The sequence below is a fragment of the Panthera leo genome, chromosome F2, assembly GCF_018350215.1.
Source record: "Panthera leo isolate Ple1 chromosome F2, P.leo_Ple1_pat1.1, whole genome shotgun sequence".
NCBI lineage: Eukaryota > Metazoa > Chordata > Mammalia > Carnivora > Felidae > Panthera > Panthera leo.
Window position 1 is genome coordinate 39,860,198 of NC_056695.1, and position 24,802 is coordinate 39,884,999.

The 24,802-nt window shown below is 35.4% G+C and overlaps 1 protein-coding gene across 3 annotated transcripts in view; it reads right to left on the minus strand.

Annotated features, from left to right (window-relative positions):
- Window positions 1-23,965, minus strand: part of TRIQK (triple QxxK/R motif containing) — an 83,192-nt gene extending 59,227 nt beyond the window's left edge. For 2 of the 3 annotated variants that reach the window (XM_042923258.1, XM_042923257.1), the window contains exons 1-2: window positions 11,636-11,724; window positions 10,002-10,177 (exon numbers count right to left, since the gene is read on the minus strand). In XM_042923258.1, the coding sequence (XP_042779192.1) occupies window positions 10,002-10,052 (51 nt within the window). In that variant the 5' untranslated portion in view covers window positions 10,053-10,177; window positions 11,636-11,724. Of the gene's footprint in view, window positions 1-10,001; window positions 10,178-11,635; window positions 11,796-23,857 lie in introns of those variants that run through there. The other variant, XM_042923259.1, reaches the window with a different exon arrangement.
- Window positions 23,966-24,802: the final 837 nt, after the last annotated feature.

Consider the following 24,802-nt stretch of genomic DNA (forward strand, 5'->3'; position numbering starts at 1 on the left):
TTAATAATAAACATCAAAACATCAAATTCTTTGGTTATCTGGTGGAAACAAGGAAGATGGATACACCTGAGATCTCTTGCACAGAGATATTTAATTGGATCTGTTAACAGCATATAGTTGGGTCTTGTTTTTTCACCCAGCCTGAAAACATTTGTTTTAAGTGGAGTGTTAAGATCATTTTGTTTAATGGAATTGTGTTTGTGTTTATATCCACTATTATGTAATTTATTTTCTATTTGTCCCATCTATTCTTTTCCTTGCTCTTCTTTACCTGCTTCTTTGGGATTAATTGAACATATTTTAGTATTCTACTCTATCTTCACTTTTAATCTGTAGTTATTCTTCTTTGTTTTGCAGTTCTGGTGGTAACTCTTGCATTTTTTATGTACATAAACTGCTTATCACTGTCTAGCTTCAAATAATCTTCTACTACATTACATATTGCATACAACAGTAAGTTTCCATTCCCCTTCCCCAGTCCTTTGGGCTATTATTGTCATGCATTACATCTACATGTATAATAAATAAGTCAGAGCCAATATACTGGACTTAAGCAATCAAGTATATTTTTAAAATTTTTAAAAATGAGAAAAATGTTTTTCATATTTACCGACATATTTACTATTTCCAGTTCTCTTTATTCATTGTATAAATTGATTATTTCATTTTCCTTTTTCCTGAAGAACTTACTTTAACATTTCTTGTAGTGCAAATTTGTGGCAATGAATTGTCTCAGCTGTTTTGTTTTATTTTGTTTTTTGATAAAGAAGTATTTGTTTTGTCTTTCATGCTTGAAGAATATTTTTGCTGGGTATAGAATTCTATGTTCTTTCAATACTTAACAGATGCCACTCCTTAGTCTTCTGGTTGGAACAATATTGAAGAACACTCTTCAGATTTATTTTTTTTTCTTTACTTCATATGCATCCCCTGCTTTGACTATTTTAGATTTCTTTTATCACTGTTTTCAGCAATTTAATTTTGATGGGCTTTGCTGTCTGTTTTATCCTGGTTAGGGTTCTTTGGACAGTTCAACTAGCCTACCTAGGTTCTATCTTACCCTGATCTTGCAAACAATTACAACAAAATAAATAATAACAAAATCTTTTTCTAAGAAGGCCATGTAAGCATTAATCTGAATTCTGCTATAATTGTGTGAAATTTAGACAATTAGCTTTTGTCTACACTAGTAAAGAATACCAATCTGGTTCAATACTCATATTTGAAAAGCAACACATCCACAAGATCAATGCTTCTCAGTATAACTCTAGAACTCAATTAACAGAAGTATGCAAAGGACTGATATTTATTGCTCCTCATGTTAATTATGCTTGAATTATTTCCCCATCCATAAAACAATCTAAATTTTGAAGAGGTTCTAAGAACCAAGACCATCACATTACTTAAAAATTAAACTTCACAAACATTTAATGAGTTCAAACTGTGGCCTAGGTGCATTTACATATGATAAAGAATCTTTAAAGCAGTTGGCCAGACGCAATCACTATAAATTTACCTCTGTTAGACCCAATTTATGCACTTGCCCAGATTCACTGACTACGATAGCCTCAATCACTTGTCCAGTGGACAACACCAACCATTACCTTCAGCTCACTTTGGCTTTCTCTAGGTGTGAAGGTGAAAGCACAACTTCCACTACCACATCCACAGTCACAGGAATACCTACCGACTCCAACACCCACAGGAAGCCTGGCTCCTCGCCAATTCCAAGATTACAATGAAGCCTGAGAGCACACAGTGTGAGAGTTTCCCCAACAACAATCTTAAAAGTACAAGGACAGTAGCATACTGTCAAAGGTGAGCTTTGACCAATGAGAAACAAAAGATGGGAAGAGGCTGGCAGAGAAATTTCTTTCTCTTCCTCAGTTCAGCTACAGTTTGCCTTTGAGCAGCATGGGGGTTAGGTGTGCCAAACCATCACAGAGTCAAAAATCCATGGATAGCCTTTAATTCCTCCAAAACTTAACTACTAATAGTCCACTGTGGACTGGAAGCTTTGCCAATAACACAGTCAATTAACACATATTTTGCATGTTATATGTATTATATATTTTTACAATAAAGTAAGCTAGAGAAAATACTATACTGTATTTATTGAAAGAAATCCACATATTTTAAATGCAAAGTTTAAATCTACATTGTTCAAGGGTCAACTGTAATTGGTTCTGTACAGCATGTCTGGAGATTAACCACTTGAATAAACAAAAGTCTACGTTTTCTTATGCGGCTGTGGCCAGCTTAAGTAACCACCTTGCATTTGTCTTTCTTATCTATTGTTTTTCTTTTTTTTTTTTTTTTTTAACATTTTTCACTTACTCACGTCCCCCTAGTATTGCACCCAAGTTTAACCTGTACCTCAAACTCTGTTGTCTGATGAACCTATATGAAAATTCATTACTAAATTTCTGTCACATCAATTCCTAAATATATTACAGCTTTTTGCAATTAACTGGGATACTCCATGTTTTCTCAAAACAGTTTTGAATGTACAATGGAGACGCAGAGTAACTCTGCCTAGAAATTCATAAGCTGCGTTTTAAAAATATAAATCTCAGTGTGGGGGTTCTTTATGTCTATCCTGTTCTAAGCCCAGATAAGAAACATCTATGAAAATAGTGGCAGAGACATAGGAAGTGGTATGTCAAATGTAAATACAAAAATGTTAAGTGGATACAGCAAGAAAGACCTGATATTAGCTGCAAAAATAATGAAGTGACCTTGGAGCACTTAGTAAATCAAAGTCTGTGTATGGGTGGAATCTGTGAGCATGATGAAATATAACTCTTATGATTATGTTACATTAAATGACAAAAGAGGTTTCACCGATTTAATTAATATCTGTATCAGTTGACTTTAAAATAGGGATATTATCAAAGTGGGACTCGTCTAATAATATGACCACTTTAAATCTTGGTTTAGAGGTCAAAGTCAAAGAAGTCAAAGAGATTCAAGTTAAACGGGATTTGATGCCTGAGAAATTCTCCACCACTGGATGAAGCCACCTGGCAAGAAATATGAGTCGCCTGAAGGAGGTCAGTCAACTAAGGAGGAAATGAGGACTTCAGTCCTACAACCACAAGAAACTAAATTCGGCCAAAAACCTATATAAGTTTAGAAGCGGATTCTTTCACAAAGCCTTGAACATCTGGTTGGCATTTGGTTTCAAGTTTGCAATACCCTGAGCAGAGAACCCTGTCAGGCTGCACTGGACTTCTGATCTACAAAATAGGGACCTAATAAATGGTTGTTGCTTTAAACCATGAAGTTTATGGTAATTTTTAACGCAGCAATATAAAACTAATTAATATATAGGGGCACCTGGATGGCTCAGTCAGTTAAGTGTCCGACTTCAGCTCACGTCATGATCTTGCTGTTCGTGGGTTCGAGCCCTGCATCTGGCTCTGTGCTGACAGCTCAGAGCCTGAAACCTGCTTCAGATTCTGTGTCTCCCTCTCTCTCTCTGCCCCTCCCCCACTCATGCGCTCTCTCTCTCTCTCTCTCTCTCTGTCTCTCAAAATAAACATTAAAAAAAATTAAAACTAATTAATACATACCTGGAAACAGGTCATCTAATATCTAGATTACTTAATCAGTTAAACATAGCTATGCAGGTTACTACTAGTAATTATTTTTAAAGACAAAAGAATGGTAAATTTTGTTATATTCTCTCCTAAACTATATTCTTATTAGTAAGTTAAAATGTCGCAATATTAACATATATTTTAATGGTTTCTATATTAGAATCAGTTGTTATTCTACTATGGCATTAGTACTCTACAAGTGGTATCTTTCCCACTGGCCAATTTTCAACAGTGTTGATAAAATCCTTCTTCAGGTAAGTTAACATTTACCTCTGAATCAAGTACTCTAGAAGGATATTTCCAAAAGAGACAGATTATTGTCAGCAGTTTGCTATTTGCCCCATGAACAAACAGAATAACATTCACTGATGTTCATAACCAAAGGCCACAAAGCAAATACATAAATGTTTTCTGAATTAAAAAATGCAATTATTTTAATATAGTTTCTAAATATATCTCATTTCATTCTTTTATACATTATTACTTCTATAATTATATGATTAAATATACCTTCTCCTTCAGCCATGTCTTATAATAAAGGAGTTTATTTTATTTCTGCCCCAGCTCTTTGTATCTGAACTCACATGTCATTCAGATATATAAGGTACTGATTGAAAAAACATCTTTTCATCTTTATTCTTTTCAAATAATTTGGAAAACACGTACTTTGGATCTTCTGGTTAAAAAGAAGTAGAAAATGAATATAGGCAACCCCAGTCACATGATCCTTAAATGCTCATTCATATAGGTATACATTGGGACCATGCATCAATACAAAGAAAACATAGTGACATATGTGATGTTTATTGGTATAGTTTCATACTTTCTATGGAATCACTTGCTTTGTTCAAGGTGAGAACACAAGCAATAGAATGCTAGCAGCTTTCACTGTGTTTCATGTCAATTTGTTTCTTAATTTTGCGAGTTGTATTTAAATTTTTACGAAGGCCGCCTTAGGAACACTCATGCAAGGAAAGAATGGCATGTGTGCAATGAACTGTCATACTAGCATGAAAAGCATTCCTTATGAAAAAATAGAAAGGATGCACCAACAAAGAATTCCCATATCCTTCACTTAACACTTTTAACTGTATAAAGAATAAAGGAAGAATAAAAGATATGTAATAAACTGAATTCATAAAATCAATTACAGGTACTCATGTTCTATGCGATTAAAAAGGGAGAGTGATGATTTTGTGCACTGAAGATTGAAGTTTAAAGGGCTTACTCAGGAATCAGAAACTCTCTGAAAATAAATTGGTTGCTACTAGTAATGGTTTATTTCAAAGATTTAAGCAATATGTTGGTCTTCATGATGTTAAAATAGTTTAACTGTAAATGCTATAGAGGCAATGAAAATTTTTAAATAAAAGTTTTAGTTTCAATTATTAAAAAGAAAAAATATATAAGTCCGACATAATCATAACTTGCAAAAAATTTCATATTCAAGAAGATAAATAGTGGGTCTTGCTTTAATTTGACAAGGAAGTTGTGTAAGTTATCTCTACATAAATCAATCACATTTATTCACAATAAATCAATATATTTACAACAAAAAGACTCTGAAAAACCGTATATGTGTGGGTGCATATGCTGAACAAACATGTGCAAAGATTTTATGTGTGTACAAGGATAGATATCCATTTAGTGTTATCATGTGCCCAAAGAGATAGCTCCATGTATTAAGTTTAGTGTATAAAATAAAATTAATTATTAAATTGGCTTTAAAAACTTCCTAAAATACGTCCATGGAAATGTCCAGCAGCATTTATATTTAAAAATGGAAGCAAAAACTAGAAAAGATAAAAGAAAAAATATATCTGCTGGCAAATAACATAACTATTTAAAAAAAACACACACCTTAATTTCCCAATGAAAAAGATGTCCTGGGCAGAAAGAAAATGACTAAAATAGCAAAACAGAAAATTAGACAATGGTTTGTTCAATAACATAGACTAACTTAATAAAAATCTACTCTACTTCCTAGAATACTTTGATGATATGAAAATGATGAGTAAATTATTTTTCAAGTGTGATGTATCTAGGAAATAGATCAGTGAAACAAAAAGAGTAATATCATCACAGCATACAAACAGAAAATTCACATATAGAAGGAAAAAATCACAGTTTACATTGCATTCATGTTTAAAATCAAACATCACTTTTTCACATTCTGAAGATTCCCCCCCCCCCCCTAAATATGGAAAGAAAAACAAGCCAGGGCTTTAATATAATATTTTTTTCCAACCTGGAACAGCTGCAAAAAACAAATCTTGCTGGAGATAAGCTTGGTTATAAATATCAACATTCCCTTTAAATAAGGGAGTCCAGTTTTCATACCATCTGCCTCTTTCTAAAAGGGAAAAAATATGAAAATCATAAACTAGGACATTCTCTTTCAAATAAGGCATTTAAAAACGAATGTAGTAAAAAGGCTACGGACAGCTCTGAGCCCCTGCCTTCAAACTTGCCCTGTTTAGCTCAGATCAGAAGATAGGATTTCATGAACATAAACAACTCTTAGTCTATGAATAAAATGCCTAAATCAATTAATAAAGAAAAAAAATGTTCCCAAACTTTTTCATATTATTGGCTATAATCACAATTTCTGATGAGGCCATTATCTCTCCTTAATGCATTACATTCCTTACTGTTCATTTTTAAACTACATTTGCTACTTTTGTTACCTCTACTTTTTCCAAAACCTTTTGACAGCCTGTTCCAAAGACTTTCATGTTATCTCTTCCAACACAAAAATCTAGTTACTAACAGAACTGGACTCTTCTTTTAATACAGATTCTATCCTCTGCAAAATCTTTCCAATGCTTCTCTCAACGAGTTTGGATTTTATCTTAAAACCTTTTTTTTCTTCTTTTGCCCTTAATTATTTTTCATTCTTTGTTAACGACCTTGTGATTGAACATTTTAATTTTTTACTGTACCACATCATTACTACTTCAATAATGAAGTCCATAAACCGTATCCATTATTTAACTCCTTAAAGCATTCATAAGAAAGAATTAATGAAAGATGGCCTACCGAATAGAGCGGTTCAGAGTGGTCTACTAGAGACGTGTACGTACATAAAGGAATATCCTGTATAGCCACGCTAAGATCGCTGGAGAGAAAGGAGAAGAAACCCAAGACTGAGAGAAATGGCATCCTCTCTTTTAACAATATATGTAAATGTTTAGTCAATTCCTAGAATTACAGTGGTAAGGATTCTGAAAAGCTACTGTAACAAAGGCACCTAGGGAGCCCTGGCATAATTCATTCTCCTTCTCATATTTATTCTCTGCCTTCCTCTTTTTCTCATACACACATAAAGGCACACTGATATAGCTGAACAAAAAGAGCAAAATTGAATCTTCAATCATGAGCATTTGCAGTTATTTTAAGGTGCTAAGACTGCACTTAAATGTGTCCTTCATAGGAAAAAATGTCTTAAGTCTTTTTTTTTTTTTTTTAATTCACTTTCATTCCATTTTAACCATGGACCACCCAGGTCTGCAATTATGCAAAACAAAGTTCTTTTACAAATGACAAATGACATTTAATTGCTTTCTTGGAATGATGCATCCTCAGTGTGCAAGGAGGGAGGAGGGAAAGATATGTCTTCAAAGTAATGGTCAATAACATTTAATCTCAAATTAATTATTTAAAATAAACAATCATTTTAAATAATCAATATTTCATCCTTTCCATGATTTGACGTAGGCACTACAAAATGATACAAACTATCAGGTTATCAGTATTGCAACAGAAAAGTTATCTTACCTTAGATCTATCAACTACTTAAAAATATTAAAAAAGACTTTTTCATATTAAATCTACCCTACTGTTTATTTTCTGAATTCCCTCCACTAGAACATAGTACCACAAGAGCAGGGATATTTGTTTTTATAACTAAAAACCTGTAACGATTAGAAGAATGCGGTACACAGCAGGCACTCAACACATGTTTTTGAGTAAATATTTTTCAAAACACTATTACATTAGCTTAAATCATCCACACTTTATTGTTAGTTACTGTAAACACATAAAAATGCTCTGAGTTTTAAAATATTACTATGCAATCTCTATCTCTTATAGGAATATGAGTGTTAACTTTTCTCTACCTTAACTCATTTCCCTCTGGTTCAATCATTTTTTAGTTGTTTACCAAGCTAAACTCATTTACGATTTTTAAAGTGGACACAGTAAGAATACCTATCCCACATGGCTGTTGTAAGCAGTAAATTAAAGAGCTAAATATATAAAGTACTTAACATGGTGCTTCTCACATAGTAAGTGTTCATGAAATGTTAGTATCATTATGTCATGCTGGTTTAATCAGTTACTTGCTGTTGAGGTACCTCACAGTCCAAATGGTTTTTATAAACAAAAAACAACCTGAACTTGATGACCTCACATTCATTTAAAAAGTCAATGAGCTCCCTTATAGTTAAGGTTCTCAGAGTACAAGAATGGTCTAAGAGTATACTATGCCTGTACTAATTTAATTACATAGAAACTGTACACTTTGTGCCATTACTTGGTCTCCTAACCATCTTCTATTATCAGCTAAGTGGCTCCAACAAAAGTATCTTTGGACAACTTTTAAGATGCCAAATTACATATGCTGTCTTTTTGTCAGAAAATATTGGAAATTCTGGATTAAGAGAGTACCAATTTCATGCTTACGGTATATGCACATAATGAGTACTCAAAAATACTTTCTACAATGGAAGAATTCTAAACAAACAAACAAACAAACAAACAAAAGCTTAAACACTAGTCCTCAGTTTTAAAATTGGTAACTATCTTTAATCTTTGTCAAAAGTTCTAAATTACCCTTCAGTCTAAGAAAAGAATCTTTTCAGGTCAACTTTTCCATCACTTCTTTGTTATTCTCTCCTCAGGAGTTGTACTAAATGTTTACATTTTTCTCCACAACATGCATTGAGCAGCTCAGTATGTTCCTGAGAGCAGTAGTTTGATATTAGATAAAACTAGCTCTGCCATCAAGGTCTCAAAACTTTCATTTGCAATAATAAATGTAACATCCCAAACATTTTAACCATGGGTTTAATACACAATGGCAAACAAGAAACATGATTTTAGAATATCCTTTAAATTATAGTACATTCCAAACAACGTCTTCTGAAAACTTCTTTAAAAAATATCACAAATATTCTAATACTTTCTCTACTTCTTTTCAAAAATTAAAATTCACTGTCACATTATAGTACTTTATTTGAAAATCTAGCATAAAAGAATGATCCCATAAAAGCACTGGATAACTACCTTATTAGTTTTAGAAATTTTTATTCCCTCTGTTATGAAGTGATTGGGTCCGTATTATCATGTTAACCAAAATTTGGGGGCTAGAGCTAGATTATATCTCATGAGTCCCTTTAATGGAAGCAGCATATATAAATGTCTTTTAAAGTGTACATTTTTGAATTATTACTGATCTCTAAACAATTTAAAGAAAAAGAAACTGGAAAATTCCCAAAGCAATTTTTACAGTAAAATATATAATCTAATTTGTTATAAGTGCATAATACTTCCAGCAACTTCTCTCCCCCAAGTCAATGGTATGTCCCATCTGACTCAGTAGCCATTACAACCTGCAGGGCTCTCCTGAAGTCTTCTATCCCCCTTCATTTTATTCTACGCATATGAGCTTATGTCCCAAGTCACAAAGAAAATACAGACCACTAGGTAAGAATCACTCACTTGCAAGCTTGCTCTAGCTCACTCACACACCAACATACACATTGATGCACACACCAAATACACATAAATCCATACACACGTGCTAAGGTAAAAACACTGTCAGGTCATCACCTCTACTATAGCCTCAGTGTAAGAAGTGTGTTGTACCAAGGCTCCCCTGGTGCCCTGAAGTCCATCCCCATGTATATACTTTTCCTGCCTTTTTACCTTTTGTTCCCCTCTTTTACCATTTCTTCCATCATTGCCTTCATCAAGCATCTCACCAGTATTACTGCATTAGTATCATTACTGGTCTTGTTGTCTCTGATCTTGCTTCCCTCAAACTATCTCCCACACTGCTTCCAGCATAATCTTTCATAAATTAAGTTTAATCAAGAAAATCCCCTAAAGTATATTATATCATTCAGTGTTTCCCGGTGTCCTTTAGGATGGAGTTCTAATTCCATAGTTTGGTATATTCTAACCCCTGTTCTCCTTCCAAACTCTTTACCTGTCTTTATCCAATACCAACACTTTGAATTGCATACAGTTCCTTGAAATTGTCACACTACATAACAGCTTACTGCCTTTGCCCATGCTCTTCCTTTGTCTGAAAATGCTTTCAGATACTTCTTTACCTGGACATCTTATACTCCTTTAAAACAGTAGAAAGGTATAGCAGTCATTAATTCTACTCACATATCTTCCAAATCTCCTTTCCCTCTGGGTAGAGACAATATTGCACTTCATAGTCCCCCTTTTGAAATTTGTTATGACCAATGTGTCACTGCATAATTAGCCACTCTCTTCCCACTGCTGCATCTGGGTCATGGAAGTACATGAGCTTTCCTACCAACACGTTTTGGATGTGTAGTCTGTGTGAGAAAGAAACATTTGTTGAGTTAAGACACTGTGAATTGGGCTTGTTTGTTCCTACAGCATAACCCAGGCTATTCTGGCTGATACAAAAGGTTACCTTTTCCAGCAAGCCTTCCATGAGCCCAACACAGTCTGATTCAAATGCTGTTTCTCCAAATGCAGACAGTATCGTATTTATACTCTTACCATAACACAACACTGTAGTGAGATGGCTGCTGTAACCATCTATATCCCTTCCAACAGTACTTCTGAGGGCAGGAACTGTGTATTTCATCTCTGTTTTGTCACCAATTAGCATAGTGCTTCGCTCATGGTAAGTGCTTAAAAAATGTTTGCTGAACTAACCGCTCTTTCATTAATTTCACTCATCGAGGACCAAGGACTACTCTAGTTGCTACAGATAGAGCAAACCCAGAGAAAACAAAAACACCTGCCCTCATAGGAACTAATATTCTTGCGAAGGACAATGACAATAAGCAAGACAAATAAGTATAAAATATATAGTTCATTAGATAGTGATAAATACTAAGTAGAAAATATAGAGCAGGGATATTTAGATGGTGACCAGGTAAGATCTCATTTAGAAGACGATCTTTTAATAAAGACCCAAAGGAAAGTGAATAAGTTGGCTATGAAGATATCTAGGGAACAGCAATTCAGTAGAGAGAACAGTATAAACCCTGAGATGGGAACATGCCTGGTATGTTCAAAAAACAACAAAGGAGCCAGTATGGCTGAGCAAGTGAGTCATTAGAGATGAGATTAGAGCAGTAACAAGGAACCATCTCTTGTAGAGACATATAGGCCAGTTTAAGAGCTTTAGCTTTTATCTTGAGTGAAATAGAGAGTCATTGAAAAGTTCTGAGCAGAGGATGAGGTGGAGGAGGACAGCAGAAGATAAGGTCGGAGATATAACGGGGGCCCACATTCTTTGATTCTATAACATATTTCCTCTTCCCACAAAACAGGCAAAAAGAGGATATACCAATTAATCAAGAAAGATTAAAATTGACATTGAACGACATTTTATGATGATCTTAATCTGTTCATTACTTACTATGCAGGGACACTGATTATGATCCCTACATGATTACCAAAATATAGTAACGTACCAAAGTATCACAGAGTACCAAACATCAAGAGATATCAAATATTTAATGTAGAAACAAATCCTAATACATAATTAATGATAACAAATGATTCAAAAAATATTTCAGATACAGATTTATAGTTCTATGGATCTTGCTTTATTTACTTGGATTTGCCCAAATACCACAAAATAAATATAAGTAAAAACATTCCCCTATTGTAATACTGCCTTCCATAAGAAAGACTACCTTCCAAACTCAAGTTCATTGCCAGAAGCAAACAAACCAAAACAAGGAAAACAAGTGAAAGAAAACAAACCACAAGTCAAAACACCTTTTGCCAAATGTTAGATCAAATAAACACACCTTGTGTTGTGTCCTTGATGCTGCTAAGTCTGAACTCTGGAGAGCTGCCAAGGGGTAAGATGTTTCCAAAGGCAAGATCTTTACTGAAGAAGCCGTGCTTGCATTCCTGGCAAATTCAATTCCAGATACCAATAACAATGTTCTTGGTTGCTTTTTCTTACTGGAATTCAAAGTAGAGTATATGGAAATATTAAACAGATGATCTCCAGTGCCCTAATGCCCACAAAATAAAAACACTGTGGTAGCATTTTCCAAGAAGTGTTTCTTGGTTTGCTAAGTCTGTTATAGATTCAATTGAATTAAGCTTCTCTGGTCAAATATACTCAGAAAAATGTTCCATACTATGCCTCTTTTTCACAAGGCATACTTTCAAAAAAAAAAAAAAAAAAAAAAAAAAGGTCCTGAGAAGTTGTGTAATAGGAAAATCTTTTTAAACTTACTTGACCCAGTGTGTCTCAAATATATTTAAAGACCCCCTTTCCACTGTAATAAATAGTAACATTATTTCTACAGACCACACTTTAAGAATGGTTCATTCATTGTATGATGATTATCTGAAAAGTAGTGAGAGATGTGTTCACTATATTTTAGAGGTGAATATGTGTGCAAAGAGACCAATTTTAATTTGTTCTCTGTTATTGCAGTTTGTACAGAGTTGACCTATAAAAATAATTTTTAAAAAATATAAAAATAATTTAATAAAACCATAAATATTAGATGTTACTTTCTAAACTAAATGCCCATTAAAAAGCAACAAAGAAAACAAATAACATGATTTATTCATTTTTGTTCAACAGATATTTACTGAATATCTGTTATGTGCCAGGCACTGAACTCATCTCTAGTTTTATGTCACAATTGCTCTTATATATATAAGAGTATCAAGTTTAAATGGTTCCAAACCACTCTCTCATAATAATAAAACCAACTCAAAATTTAACCCCAAGTATTTGAGAACACAAGTTTCACTAATTCTAATCATATCATTAAAAATAGCTTTCAATGTTTAGGCTGTTTTAAATAGTGATAATAATCCAGGTCAACATGAAAATATGAAAGCACATTATTTTTTATTTTTATTTAAAAAAATGTTAATGTTATTTTTGAGACAGAGAGACAGAGAGACAGAGCATGAGCGGGGGAGGGACAGAGAAAGAGGGGAAACAGAATCTGAATCAGGATCCAGACTCTGAGTTGTCAGCACAAAGCCTGACGCAGGGCTCCAACCCACAAACTGTGAGATCATGACCTGAGCCAAAGTTGGACACTTCACCAACTGAGCCACCCAGGCACCCCTGAAAACACAGTGTTTAAAAAAAAATGGTACTGCAAAAGGATAAAACTGAAGTTCTGTTTCATACTATACACCAAAATTAACTCATATGAATCACAGACCTAGATGCAAATACTGAAATAATAAAATAGAAGAAAAATAATAATATAAGAAATAATAGAAGAAAAAAATAAAATAGAAGAAAACAGAGGAGTAAAACTTCATGACCATGGGTTGGGCAATAGTTTCTTAGATACAACACCAAACATACAAGCAACAACAACAAAAAACAGGTACATCGGACTTCATCAGAATAAATAAAATCTTTTGTGTTCCAAAGTACATAATCAAGAAAGTGAAAAGACAACCAACAGAATGGGAGAAAATATTTGCAAATCATATATCTGACATGGGTCTTATATCCAGACTAATGAAGAACTCTTACGACTCAACAGTAAAAATGCAAATAATCCAATTTTAAAAAGGGCAAAGGATTTAAATAGAGATTTCTTCAGAATAGAAACAAATTGCCAATAAGCACATGAAAAGATGCTAAATTTCATTAGTCACTAGAGAAATTCAAATCAAAAGAGCTACAATGAGATACCACTTCACTAGACAGATATTAAGAAGTATTGGTGAGGATATGAACTAGACCTTCACATATTGCTGGTGGGAAAGTAAAACGGTCTTGGAAAACAGTTAGGCAGTTCCTCAAAAAATCTTAGAGTAACCATACGATCCAGCAATCCCACTCCTACGTATTTACCCAAGGGAAATGAAAACACACGTCATGTCCATATAAAAACTTATACACGAATGTTCATAGCAGCAATATTCTTATAGTCAAAAAGTGGAAACAATCCATGATGAATAGGTAAATAAAACGTAGTATAACCATACAATGGAATATTATTCTACCATAAAAAAGAATGAAATATTACTACGTGTTACCCCATGGTAACTCCATGGTTAGCCCACGGTGAACCTTGAAAACATTATGCTAAGTGAAAGAAGCCAGTCACAAAAGTCCAATTAATACATTATTCCTATTGTTCTCCTTATAGTAAGTTTCCAGAATGAGAAAATCTATAGAGACAGAAGACAAATTAACAGTTATATAGGGCGGCTGAAAGTGAGAGCAAAAGAGATGGGGCATGACTGATAACAGGTACAGGGTTTCTTTTTGAGGTTATTTAAACATTTTAAAATTAGATAGTGGTGATGGTTGCACAACTCTGTGAATATCCAAAAAACTACTGACTTGTACACTTAAGAAATAAATTTAATGGTTCTGAATTATATCTCAATAAAGTTGTTGCTAAAATGAAAAACTATAATAATATATATAGTTCTTATCTAAAATGTTTGGGCCAAAAAATAAAAAGTAAAATTAAAATAAAATAAAATAAAATAAAATAAAATAAAATAAAATAAAATAAAATAAAATAAAATAAAATAAAATAAAAAATACAATAAAATGTTTGGGCCAGTTGTGCCTTGGAGGTTTTCAGATTATAGAAAAGTAATATATCCCATTTGCCATAATTACATAACACTCCTGGAGGAAAGTAGGGGCAGCACATTAATATTTCATGGTAAAATCTTATCAATATTAACACTGACTGGAAAAATAAAGATGACATAAATAGTCCCATGTCATTTTAAGTATGGTTTTGCCTCAATTCAATTTATGAAAACTTGGAAAAAAATTTATTTTGCAGAACTTTTGGATTTTGAAAATTTGAATAATGGGTATTGGACACTATTAATGATGATGACAAATATTAGCAACAATAATGATATCAGCAGTTTCCATTTACTGTGCTTTGCACGTCACATGTATTATCAGAAATTCTCGTAACATTTATGTGGGACAAGTACAATTAACCCCCAATGAGAAAACTGAGTTTCCTAATGATTAAGTGAGTTTTCCAAGCATACACAGTTAACAAAGAAAAGGGCACAGATTTGAATGCAATCTATCCGATCACAGAGTACACTCACTTTCCTCTATAAGGAAGAGTATATCCAGATCATCCATCTGAGATATAGATTTCAAATCTATAAAATGGAGAAAAGAACTGTTCTATGTATCACAGAGATTACTGTAAGGATGAAATGAGATTGCTTTTATGAAAATAATGTGTTAAATATAAGGATCTATATAAATGTGGGACAATATTACCTAGAAAACTATTTTTTATTACATATCAAAATCAATGTTTAAAGTGAGATATGGTTTTAATGAAATTCTTTAGAGGCATTCAAAACAAATATGCTTATTTTATTAGAAGAAATGCTAAGCATTAAACATTGCGTTTTAAATATCTAAGAAAAGAAAATCCCAATATGTTCAAGGGATCCATAACTAAACATCTATCATCTCAAGTTTTAATAAAGTTTTTATAAGCCATATATAACACTGGTGCAGTGTGCTGACATAATACATTATATTTGGTCTTAAAGTAGTTCTGTGTAGACAGGAGAAGCCAGACAGATCATTTTTTTTTCCATTATAGGCAACTTCTTAATCTTTTGAAAATTTAAAATTATTTCAGTTTATTTAGCAACCTGCTCACAAAAGTTTCCAGACCACATAAGTTCCTAGGATAATTAGTGGATTGCCTATGTATCCTTCCTCAAGGAAAATTCTGTTATAGATAGGACATATGTGGGTATAGCCCAATGCAACTTTTGTTCCATGACCGTATATTCATAGCATTAAAAAAATTTAGGGAGTGCTGTATTTGAAAAGTTTAAGAACTATCATTGTAAAATACTGATCTGATCATGTTGGCTCTACAGCACAAAAATCTAAAATGGATCCTCACTGCCTATAAGATAAAAATTGCTTTGTGTGGCACATGACAGCCTTCTCGGCCTGGACCACAGTTTTTATTGCCTCAACTCCAGCTACTTTTCTCCAAATTGTGTTCCAGCCACTGAATTTCTTTCATTTCCCAACTATGTGTTCCTATTGACAGCTTAGTAGCTTTACAAATATTGTTCTCTTTGCCTTGTTACCTTAGCCCCAGCCTTATCTACGTTAAATTCACAGGCATCCTTCCAAACCTTGTTTCAAAGCCACTTCCTCTATCTAATTCATCTGTACCTGCCAAACAAATCTTTGCTGATTAACTGATTGATACATACCTCACTTGTTAAATACAGTACATGCTTATCTCTATAAACACATAGATTTTTGGCATACAATAATAAAATGCTACTATTTCTAACAGTACTGCAATATTTAACTGAATGTCTTTGGAAATGAAATTCTAAAATCTTTACGCGAATATGTTTCATTTAAGGCACAGAGGTGAAAAAGAGAAATTTTGGATGATTAAATGTAAAAAATAATAGACTTGTTTTTAACGCCAGTCCATAGAAGACCAAAGAAATGCTGGGGTAAGCAGAACATTGAAGGGCAATTGCTGAGTAAATCTGGGTGCCTTGAAATAAAATGAAAATTCCAATTTTTTAAGTTTACGGTTTACGTCAGGAGTTGCCAAATTTTCCTATAAAGGGCCAAATTGTAAATTTTTAGGCTTTGAAAGTTGAGAAGCAAAATCAAACTATATCTGTCATAGCAATTCCTAGTGCTCTGAGCAGTGCAAAGCAGCACAGCCACACATCTGTCTATCTGTTGCAATTACTCCACACTGCCGTTTTAGTGCCACATACAATATGTAAACAGACGTGTAGGTGTGTTCCGGTAAAACTTTATTTATTAACAAAATTTGAATTTCGTGTTTACATTACAAAACATTATTGCTTTGTTTTGTTTTCCCCCCAACCATTTAAAAATGTAAAAACTATTCTTGGTTCACGGGTCATAGAAAAACAAGCACTGAGCCAGATTTGGGAAACCCATGGATCCTAGTTTGCTGAAGAATGCTTTAGGTATATTTTAGAGTCTATCCATCCTCTTAAATTACCAGGTTTCATCTCTGGCATATATAAATCGTAAAATCACAAAATTTTATTTACATCTAGATTGTTGTTGCTGAATTAATTTTTATGTTATAGGTCTTTTCATGCAAGCAATTTTTTACATTCATAGTCAATTTTTAACTAGATTTGACATAATTATTTAGAGCCACATCAATATTCTAGAACTCTAGGATATACTATCAGCTTTTTTTTTTTAATATGCCATGGCTTTTACATTTATATCACCTTCTAATAAATTGTTGTAGGTCTTAGGTTTTCTCCCCCCACAAAAAAGCAAACAGGGTGGAGTTTAAGGTCCCTAATAACCTTAGGAGTGGTTTTCTGTGCCATTACACAAGAAATACAAACTGCATGGATATTAAAAAAAAGAAAACAGGGGCGCCTGGGTGGCTCAGTCGGTTGAGCATCCAACTTCGGCTCAGGTCATGACCTCACGGTCTGTGGGTTCGAGCCCCGCGTCGGGCTCTGTGCTGACAGCTCAGAGCCTGGAGCCTGCTTGAGATTCTGTGTCTCCCTCTCTCTCTGACCCTCCCCTGTTCATGCTCTGTCTCTCTCTGTCTCAAAAATAAATAAACATTAAAAAAAAAATTTTTTTTTAAAGAAAACAGAAAACCCTCTTAAGAATGTTGCTCTGTTGTCTTCTGCTATTTAATGCTATAGGAAAGGAGTCTGAGACCAGCCTAACTTTTGTTTCCTGACGGTAATATGCTATTTTTCTCTTTCTAGATATATGAAGCATTTTTTCTGTATCATTATACTAATTTAAAAAATTTTTGATATTGTGTCTCTTTGAGTTGTCACATCTTATGTAACTCCTTTCTGCACTCATGACTTTTTCAGCTCAAAAAAGTTTTGATTCCTGTTACCTCTTTGCTTATCACTTTTTTTTTTTTCAAATACTGTCTTCTCTTCATTAGGAACAATTGTCAATATTATAATCTCTTCTTCAAAAACCCTAAAGTTTCATAGAGTGGACCTCATTCTTTTTCTTCCACATATCAACTTTCTTTTCAAGAATTCAATATTTACGTTAGGAGGACTTTCAAGTCTATTTTTCATACTGATTAAATTTTCTGCAGTAATATCAATTCTGTTCTTTACTGCCTCAGATATAGATTTTTTAATATGTCATTGTGGTAGGCAGAATAATGCGTCCCTCAAAGATGCCCAGGTCCTGATTCCCTAACCTGTGATTATGTGAATATTACCTGTGAGGATTACATGGCAAAAGGGACTGTATGGATGTGATTAAATGAAGAACCTCAAAAGGGAGAGATTATCGTGGATTATCCAGGTGGGTCTTTAAAAGCAGTTCACTTTTCTTAGCTGTGGTCTGGATGGGATTTGACTACAGAAAAATACAGGGATGTAATGTTGCTGGCTCTGAAGATGAAGGGAGTCATAATCCAAGGAATGTGAGCAGCCACTAGAAGCTGGGAGAGGCAAGGCAACAGATTCCCTCCCAGAGCCTCCAGAAAGGAACACAGCCTTGCCAAAACCTTGATTTCATCCCAGTGAGACCTATTTCAGACTTCTGAACTGCAGATTAAGATAATGAATTTGAGGTTTTTAAAGTCACTAAATTTGTGGTAGTTTGTTAAAGCTGGAATATAAAACTAATACAGTTCTCATTTTTAGTTTTTCCTTATCTTTTTGTTTTACCTTACAGTCTTCCTACTGTCACCTAATCATTGTCTGCTCTTCATATACGGAGTTCTCCTACCCATAGAGACCATGAATTCTTGCACATGTTACATGTCAAAGAACTTCCTCAAATGTTCTTTAGCTTAAAATTCTTCTTTGGTTTTCACAGGTATGCCCCTGAGTCTTCTGCTGATTACCTTTTCCTTGGGTTTGTGGGATTTTTTGTTCCACTTTATTCATTTCGAATGCTGTTATACAGCATATTTTGGCTTTGCAAGAGACTATAGACAGGCGCCTGGGTGGCTCACTTGGTTAAGCGTCCGACTTCAGCTCAGGTCATGATCTCACGGCTTGTGAGTTCGAGTCCCGCATCGGGCTCTGTGCTGACAGCTCAGAGCCTGGAGCCTCTACAGATTCTGTGTCTTTCTCTCTCTCTCTCTCTGCCCCTCCCCTGCTCACACTCTGTCTCTCTCTGTCTTTCAAAAATAAATAAACATCTAAAAAAAATTAAAAAAGAAAGAGACTATAGAGATCACTTCTACACAGTCCTCTTTTCCAAATGTATGTATGTATGGGAGGTGTGAGGGTGGAATATTGAGGAGAGGAGAAAAGGCAGATAACAGACCCCTAGAAAATGACAATATGGAATCAGAAACTGGTTCTTTTTTTTAATTCTTTTTTAATTGTTTTAAGTTTATGTATTTATTTTGAGAGAACAGAGAGAGCACAAGCAGGGGAGAGGCAAATAAAGAGGGAGAATCCCAAGCAAGCTCCATGCTGTCAGCACAGAGCTTGACACAGGGTTCAAACTCATGAAACTGTGAGATCACGACCTGAGCCAAAATCAAGAGTGGGAGGCTTAACCGACTGAGTCAACTGGGTGCCCCATAAACTGGTTCTTAAAAAAAAAAAAAAAAAAAAAACCTGATATGCCCCTGCCCAGAGATATTCATGCTATATTGAACCACTGTGAATAATGAGAATGTATTATAATGCTCAAGCACATTCTTCATAAAAATGGAAGAACACCACAAATCTTCAATTCTAGATATTCACATATAAGGAACTTGATGCCTGGAACATTACCACCCCCTCACCCCCAAATAATTTATCTACTGCTGGAGCCTAGTCTAAAACTTTCAGTCCAGTGTGCCTTCTGTCTAGTGTAGGTTATAAACTGTAATCCACAATTAGGATTTTGTCACAGGTATCCATATAATTTATCAGTCTACAACCAGCAATATCTGAATATTTTTAATTTCTAAAATATGTTAAAAAGGGTTTTCTTCCTTTTGTCTTTGACAAAATTTTAAGGTCTTCAGTCCAATTGGTCTGTTATTTTTACAACTATGTCACTGCATAACACTATTATAGAAGAACTAAGTTTCTGTTTATTCCTGCTGTCATTCTCCATGTTCAGTGGCTTGAAAATACATAAGATCCTCTCATTTACGGCAGGTTCAACAAAACAGAATTTGTTAAACCTCTGAGTACACAGTATTTATCTTTCTAACGTTTTTTAGCATTTCCAAGTTAAGAAGCTAAGAAATCATCTTTTCTTTTTCAAGAAAATATATACCTATTGCACTCTATCATCACAAAGGTAGTCAACATTTCTGGGGCACCTGGGTGGCCCACTCAGTCCACTAAGCCTCTGACTCCTGGTCTAGGCTCAGGTCACGATCTCAAGGTTTGTGAGATCAAGCCCCATGTTGTGCTGACAGTGTCTGGACCCTATTGGTATTCTCTTTCTCCCTCTCTCTCTGCCCCTCCTCTATGCTCATACTCTGTCTCTCTCTCAAAATAAATAAATAAACATTAAAAAAAGATACTGAACATCTCTGTCATACAAGAAAGGATTAAATGTATGTACCAGGTGTGAAAAGATTTAGCTCTTAGACTCTAGATCCTTCTCTGTTCAGTTAGAAATGTTTTGAGGATATCAAATATTATAAAATATGCATTAGTATTTTCTATTAGCATTGTTTTAGTCATTCTTGGAAAATACCAAAAAATAGCTATTTTCTAAGCAGTATTTTTAGTAAGACCTTCACACTTAGAGCTTAATCTATTGACGACAAAAACATGAACACAGAGGAACAAAGACTAGGGTGAAATCTCGTCTAGCGTCATGCCTCCATGTAGAGGAACTTCCACTGGAACAGCAGTTCTCAAAGGACATGTTTTTGGCCTTGGAGTGTGGGAAGAAAATTCTTCATTGAGCTGGACCTCTATGTTACACAATACTTACCATTCCTAAACTTCAGGGTCCCAAAAGCCATAAGCTTTTAAAGACACAGTAATAATTTAAAAACACCTCCACTTATTTCAAAAGACCCAAAGGGATCATCTAGGGTGGAAAATCAGAGCTCTAGGTTAACAGTCCTGGCCTCAGATCCTACTCCTATCCACAGCTTCCCAACGTGAGAGTTATCTGATTGGTGACTGGCGGCTGAAATCCACTGGTCCATATTACTCCGATGGGTAGATATTAGCTATTAGAAACCTGTCAATACTAGAGTTTTTCCTTCTTTTATTTCATTGCTAATTCTGGGTAAATGTACCTTTTCTGCAAACTGAAATGATCTCTCACTGAAGAAAAGATGTAAGAAAAGACGAGGTAGGAGGTAGGAGGTAGGAGGTAGGAGGTAGGAGGAGGCAGAAAGTACTAGTACTCATTTTGGGTCTCCCATCCAAAGCACTACGCCAAATCAGCTCTTTAGTAAGGAAGGTGATATTGCAAACTCCCTCTGTCTGTTTACACACCCAAGAGAGTGAGGAAAAATAAAGTGATTATTTATTGAGACCCTAAAAACTGTAATTCCAGTAGAATGCTTTCTCTAATCCATTTATCTTTATATCAGTTTCTCTACCAGAAATGCAGTTGAGAAAGGGATAGTCAAATACTAAATAGATAAAATAAAATTATAAATAAGGCAAATGACATGTGCTCCTATATACTCTTACGTTTATTAAAAAAGCAATACATATTTTCTCTTTTCAGTGTTTTCCCTTTCTGATGATAATGTCTACCACATATGCCCACTTTAGGGAAATTCAGGCTATTTATAGCCTTTATTTTCATACAGAAATCACGAAAAAAACCATAGTGGAACCAATCACAATACTTTTTAGCCATGGGAAATTAAAATAGTATGAAAAATGATTCAAATTGAAGAAAAGAGTTCTAGGAATCAGGTAATGGTATTCAAGTGACATAAACATAATCAGCTTTTCTTTGTCCAAAATGGACTGTGATAGAAGAGAAAGTTTATGTTTTTAATGTTTATCTCAAAAATACAATTTAACATTTTCGCAAAATATTTGACAATGATTTCTTTTTTCACTTGCTTAAATATAAGAATATCCTTTAAGAGAATAACCAAAGGGCATTTGAAAAAAATTACAGTTTACATGGTTTTGAAAGACAGCAACAATTTATTGAGCACTGGTAGTTCCTGTTTATTAAATGGTTAAAAAAAAAAAAAGATTGGCTTAAGATGCTGAACTAAAATTAAGCTATGGTAAAATGCAATGTGGAAGAAAGAACAAAGACCGAATTCTGTTCCCAGCTATGTTCTCAGTCACTCTTTGGTATGAAGCAAGGGGGGGAATAATTTCCTTATCCCTCAAGAAGTTGACCCAAAACAGGGTCTTAATCCAGGGTCCAATTACACTTCAAACAGTGTCTTTCTCTAAGGGGAGACTCAATAGCTTTCTTTAACTTCTCAAAGCAGTACATGATATCAAGGTCATTCATCCTTAGATTAGAAGGTAATCTTTCCGAATCCTTTCAGGCTATGTATATACTTTGAAAAACCAAGTGATGTCAAGGGGGAGAAAAAGTGTCATGCAAGATATTTAAGGTGCCACTTAACGAGAAGTATTCACAGAATCAACAAATAAATGAGCTGCTTCATTTCTAAATAACCCGATGATAAGAGAAGTCCCAAGGGAGGTTTGAAACTACTTTAAGCTAAATGATCATACTTCTATGTGTTTACAAATTCAGATCATATAGACAAAAAGATAAAGTGCAATCAGTAACACTTCACATCTGTGTAAATTATTAATAATACTTGCATAATCAATTATTCCTCCTTAAGTTTTAGGAACAAAGAGCAAAGTATAGATGAGGAAACAGTTATGAAGGTTATTGGCCAAGGACAAACATTCCCTAACCCTGACAGTTTTCTGACTTACAGGCCAAGGTTCTCCTCAGTGTTCTAAGAAGTACAAGCTTCCTTCTTGTAGATTTATACAGTAAACCTAGCAGAAGGAAGTAAAAGTAGACTTCAGCTCCTTATGTGTTTTCTCTCTGGAATGTTTGTTCTGCTCAATCATTTGGGGCCAAATGATAGGAGCAAAGAGATCTGAAGTGGTTATCTGTGGTTACCATCTTACAGTTAATCATTAAATGTGGGCCAATCAAGCCGAGGGGCTTGATCCAATTAGCATCCATCACCCACTTTCCACAGTAGGAACTGGAAAGGGAAATCATGTATTGGAGCTTGTCCAAAAATGAACTGCCTCAACTTCTTGAGCCGCTCATTGTGCTCAAACGTTACAGCAGAGAGAAAAATAATTCCAGGTAGAAGAAATTAGATATCCTATCCCCCTTTTCCTAGCCATCCACATGGATACCAACACCCTGTGGGTCCAGGGATTCACCAAGCACCAAGCAAAGATCCTTTCCTCCCATCCCACCCTAGTCCCTCCCACAACCCCGTGCAAATAAAGCCACCTCAACGCTGCCTGAAGCTCTTCTCTGCAAATGTTTTGGTCTGCAGATATTTATTAAGAAGGGGAAGGCTAGTAAAAGTACGGAGTGGAGTAATACCAGAGAAAAGCCAAAACAAGAACTACGAGACCCCGAGTGCTGGACTGTAAAATAACAGGACACGAATTAACTGACAGCACAAGAGAGCCAATCCCCAACCGAGAAAGAGGCCTCGGGAGGTGGGTGGAGCTAAAATTTCCAGGGCCCTGCGCCGGCGCCAGACACGCTGGCAGGGCGGGAACCGCTCGTTCCTTAGCAACAGAGGCGGCCACGCCCACCCACCGCCCCAACTCCGTGCTCGCCGTCCCCACCCCCACCGCGAGCGCCCTGCACGCCGGAAGGGGTCCTTAAGTGATTACCGTACCTACTGGGTTTCCCTAGCTTCGGGTTCCCGGTCTTCCAGAGCCTCCCTACGCCCAGCCAGCCCAAGCGCCGCTCTCAGGGAGGAACGACCACCTCCTAAACGCTCTGGGGACTCGCTAAGGACGTGCGCTCGCTTTCAGTCCCGGACCCCAAGCCTCCCTGGCAGGGCCGCCCCAGCCCCCTCGCCCTCGCCGGACACACACACCTTAGCTCAGCCAAGGCAAGGGCCGACAAACTTCGTGTCCTGCTGGAAATGTTGCTGTCCACGGTCCTGTCACTCAGAGGCAGGGGCGGGACGAGTAGGCTGCACACCCCCTACTCCCAAGGGGCTGTACGGAAAGAGGCGGGGCTTGGCGGAGAGGAACAGGACCCGTCCCCAGCCTGCGCTCCGATTGGTCAATCTCTCTCCCTCCTCTGCGCGGGTCCTGGTCGCCGAGGCGTCGGCCCCGCGGCCTTTCCTTCCTTTTGACGCGAGTCCCAAACTCTAATACCTGACTCACAAAATGACCATAGAAATTAAAAATAAGGACTATGACTTGTTTTATAACTATGAAAGACAAAATTATGTTCTTTCCATTACTGAACCCTTCCCAGCTAAACACGCACACACACTCCCATCCCCAATCTCCGGGGAGCATCCCATGGGGGAAGCATGAACTGTCTCTGAAAACAACATTGTTTGCAGATTCAAGCTTTTCACAGGAGATGAATCAATTTAGGAAAGGTGATTCCTGAAACATGACCAACAACAAAGCTTTGGAGGTATGTCCAGGTACTCAGTTTTCACGTCTACCAAATGGGAATGAAATACAAAGTTATTATTTGGAAAGCACTCGACAATAGAATGATTTATACCTTTTAATCCTGTAATTCTCTCAACACCCAATGTTATTATCCAAGGCCTGTGAACAATGAAAAAGGCTCAGATAGGTTACATTTGTTGATTCATTCAACAAATGAAGTGCCTGCAGTCATTACTTTTTATATTGTGGTACGTTGAATTTAAAATTCTTTCAAAAACCTGTGCGATTTTCAATTTAAGTTTTCTCTTGCTTTAGTGTAAGTCATTTTCCTCTAGGCCAGCCAGCCTATCATAGCTAAAAAAAAAAAAAAAAAAAAAAAAAACCTTGAGAAAGTAAATAGCGTACAG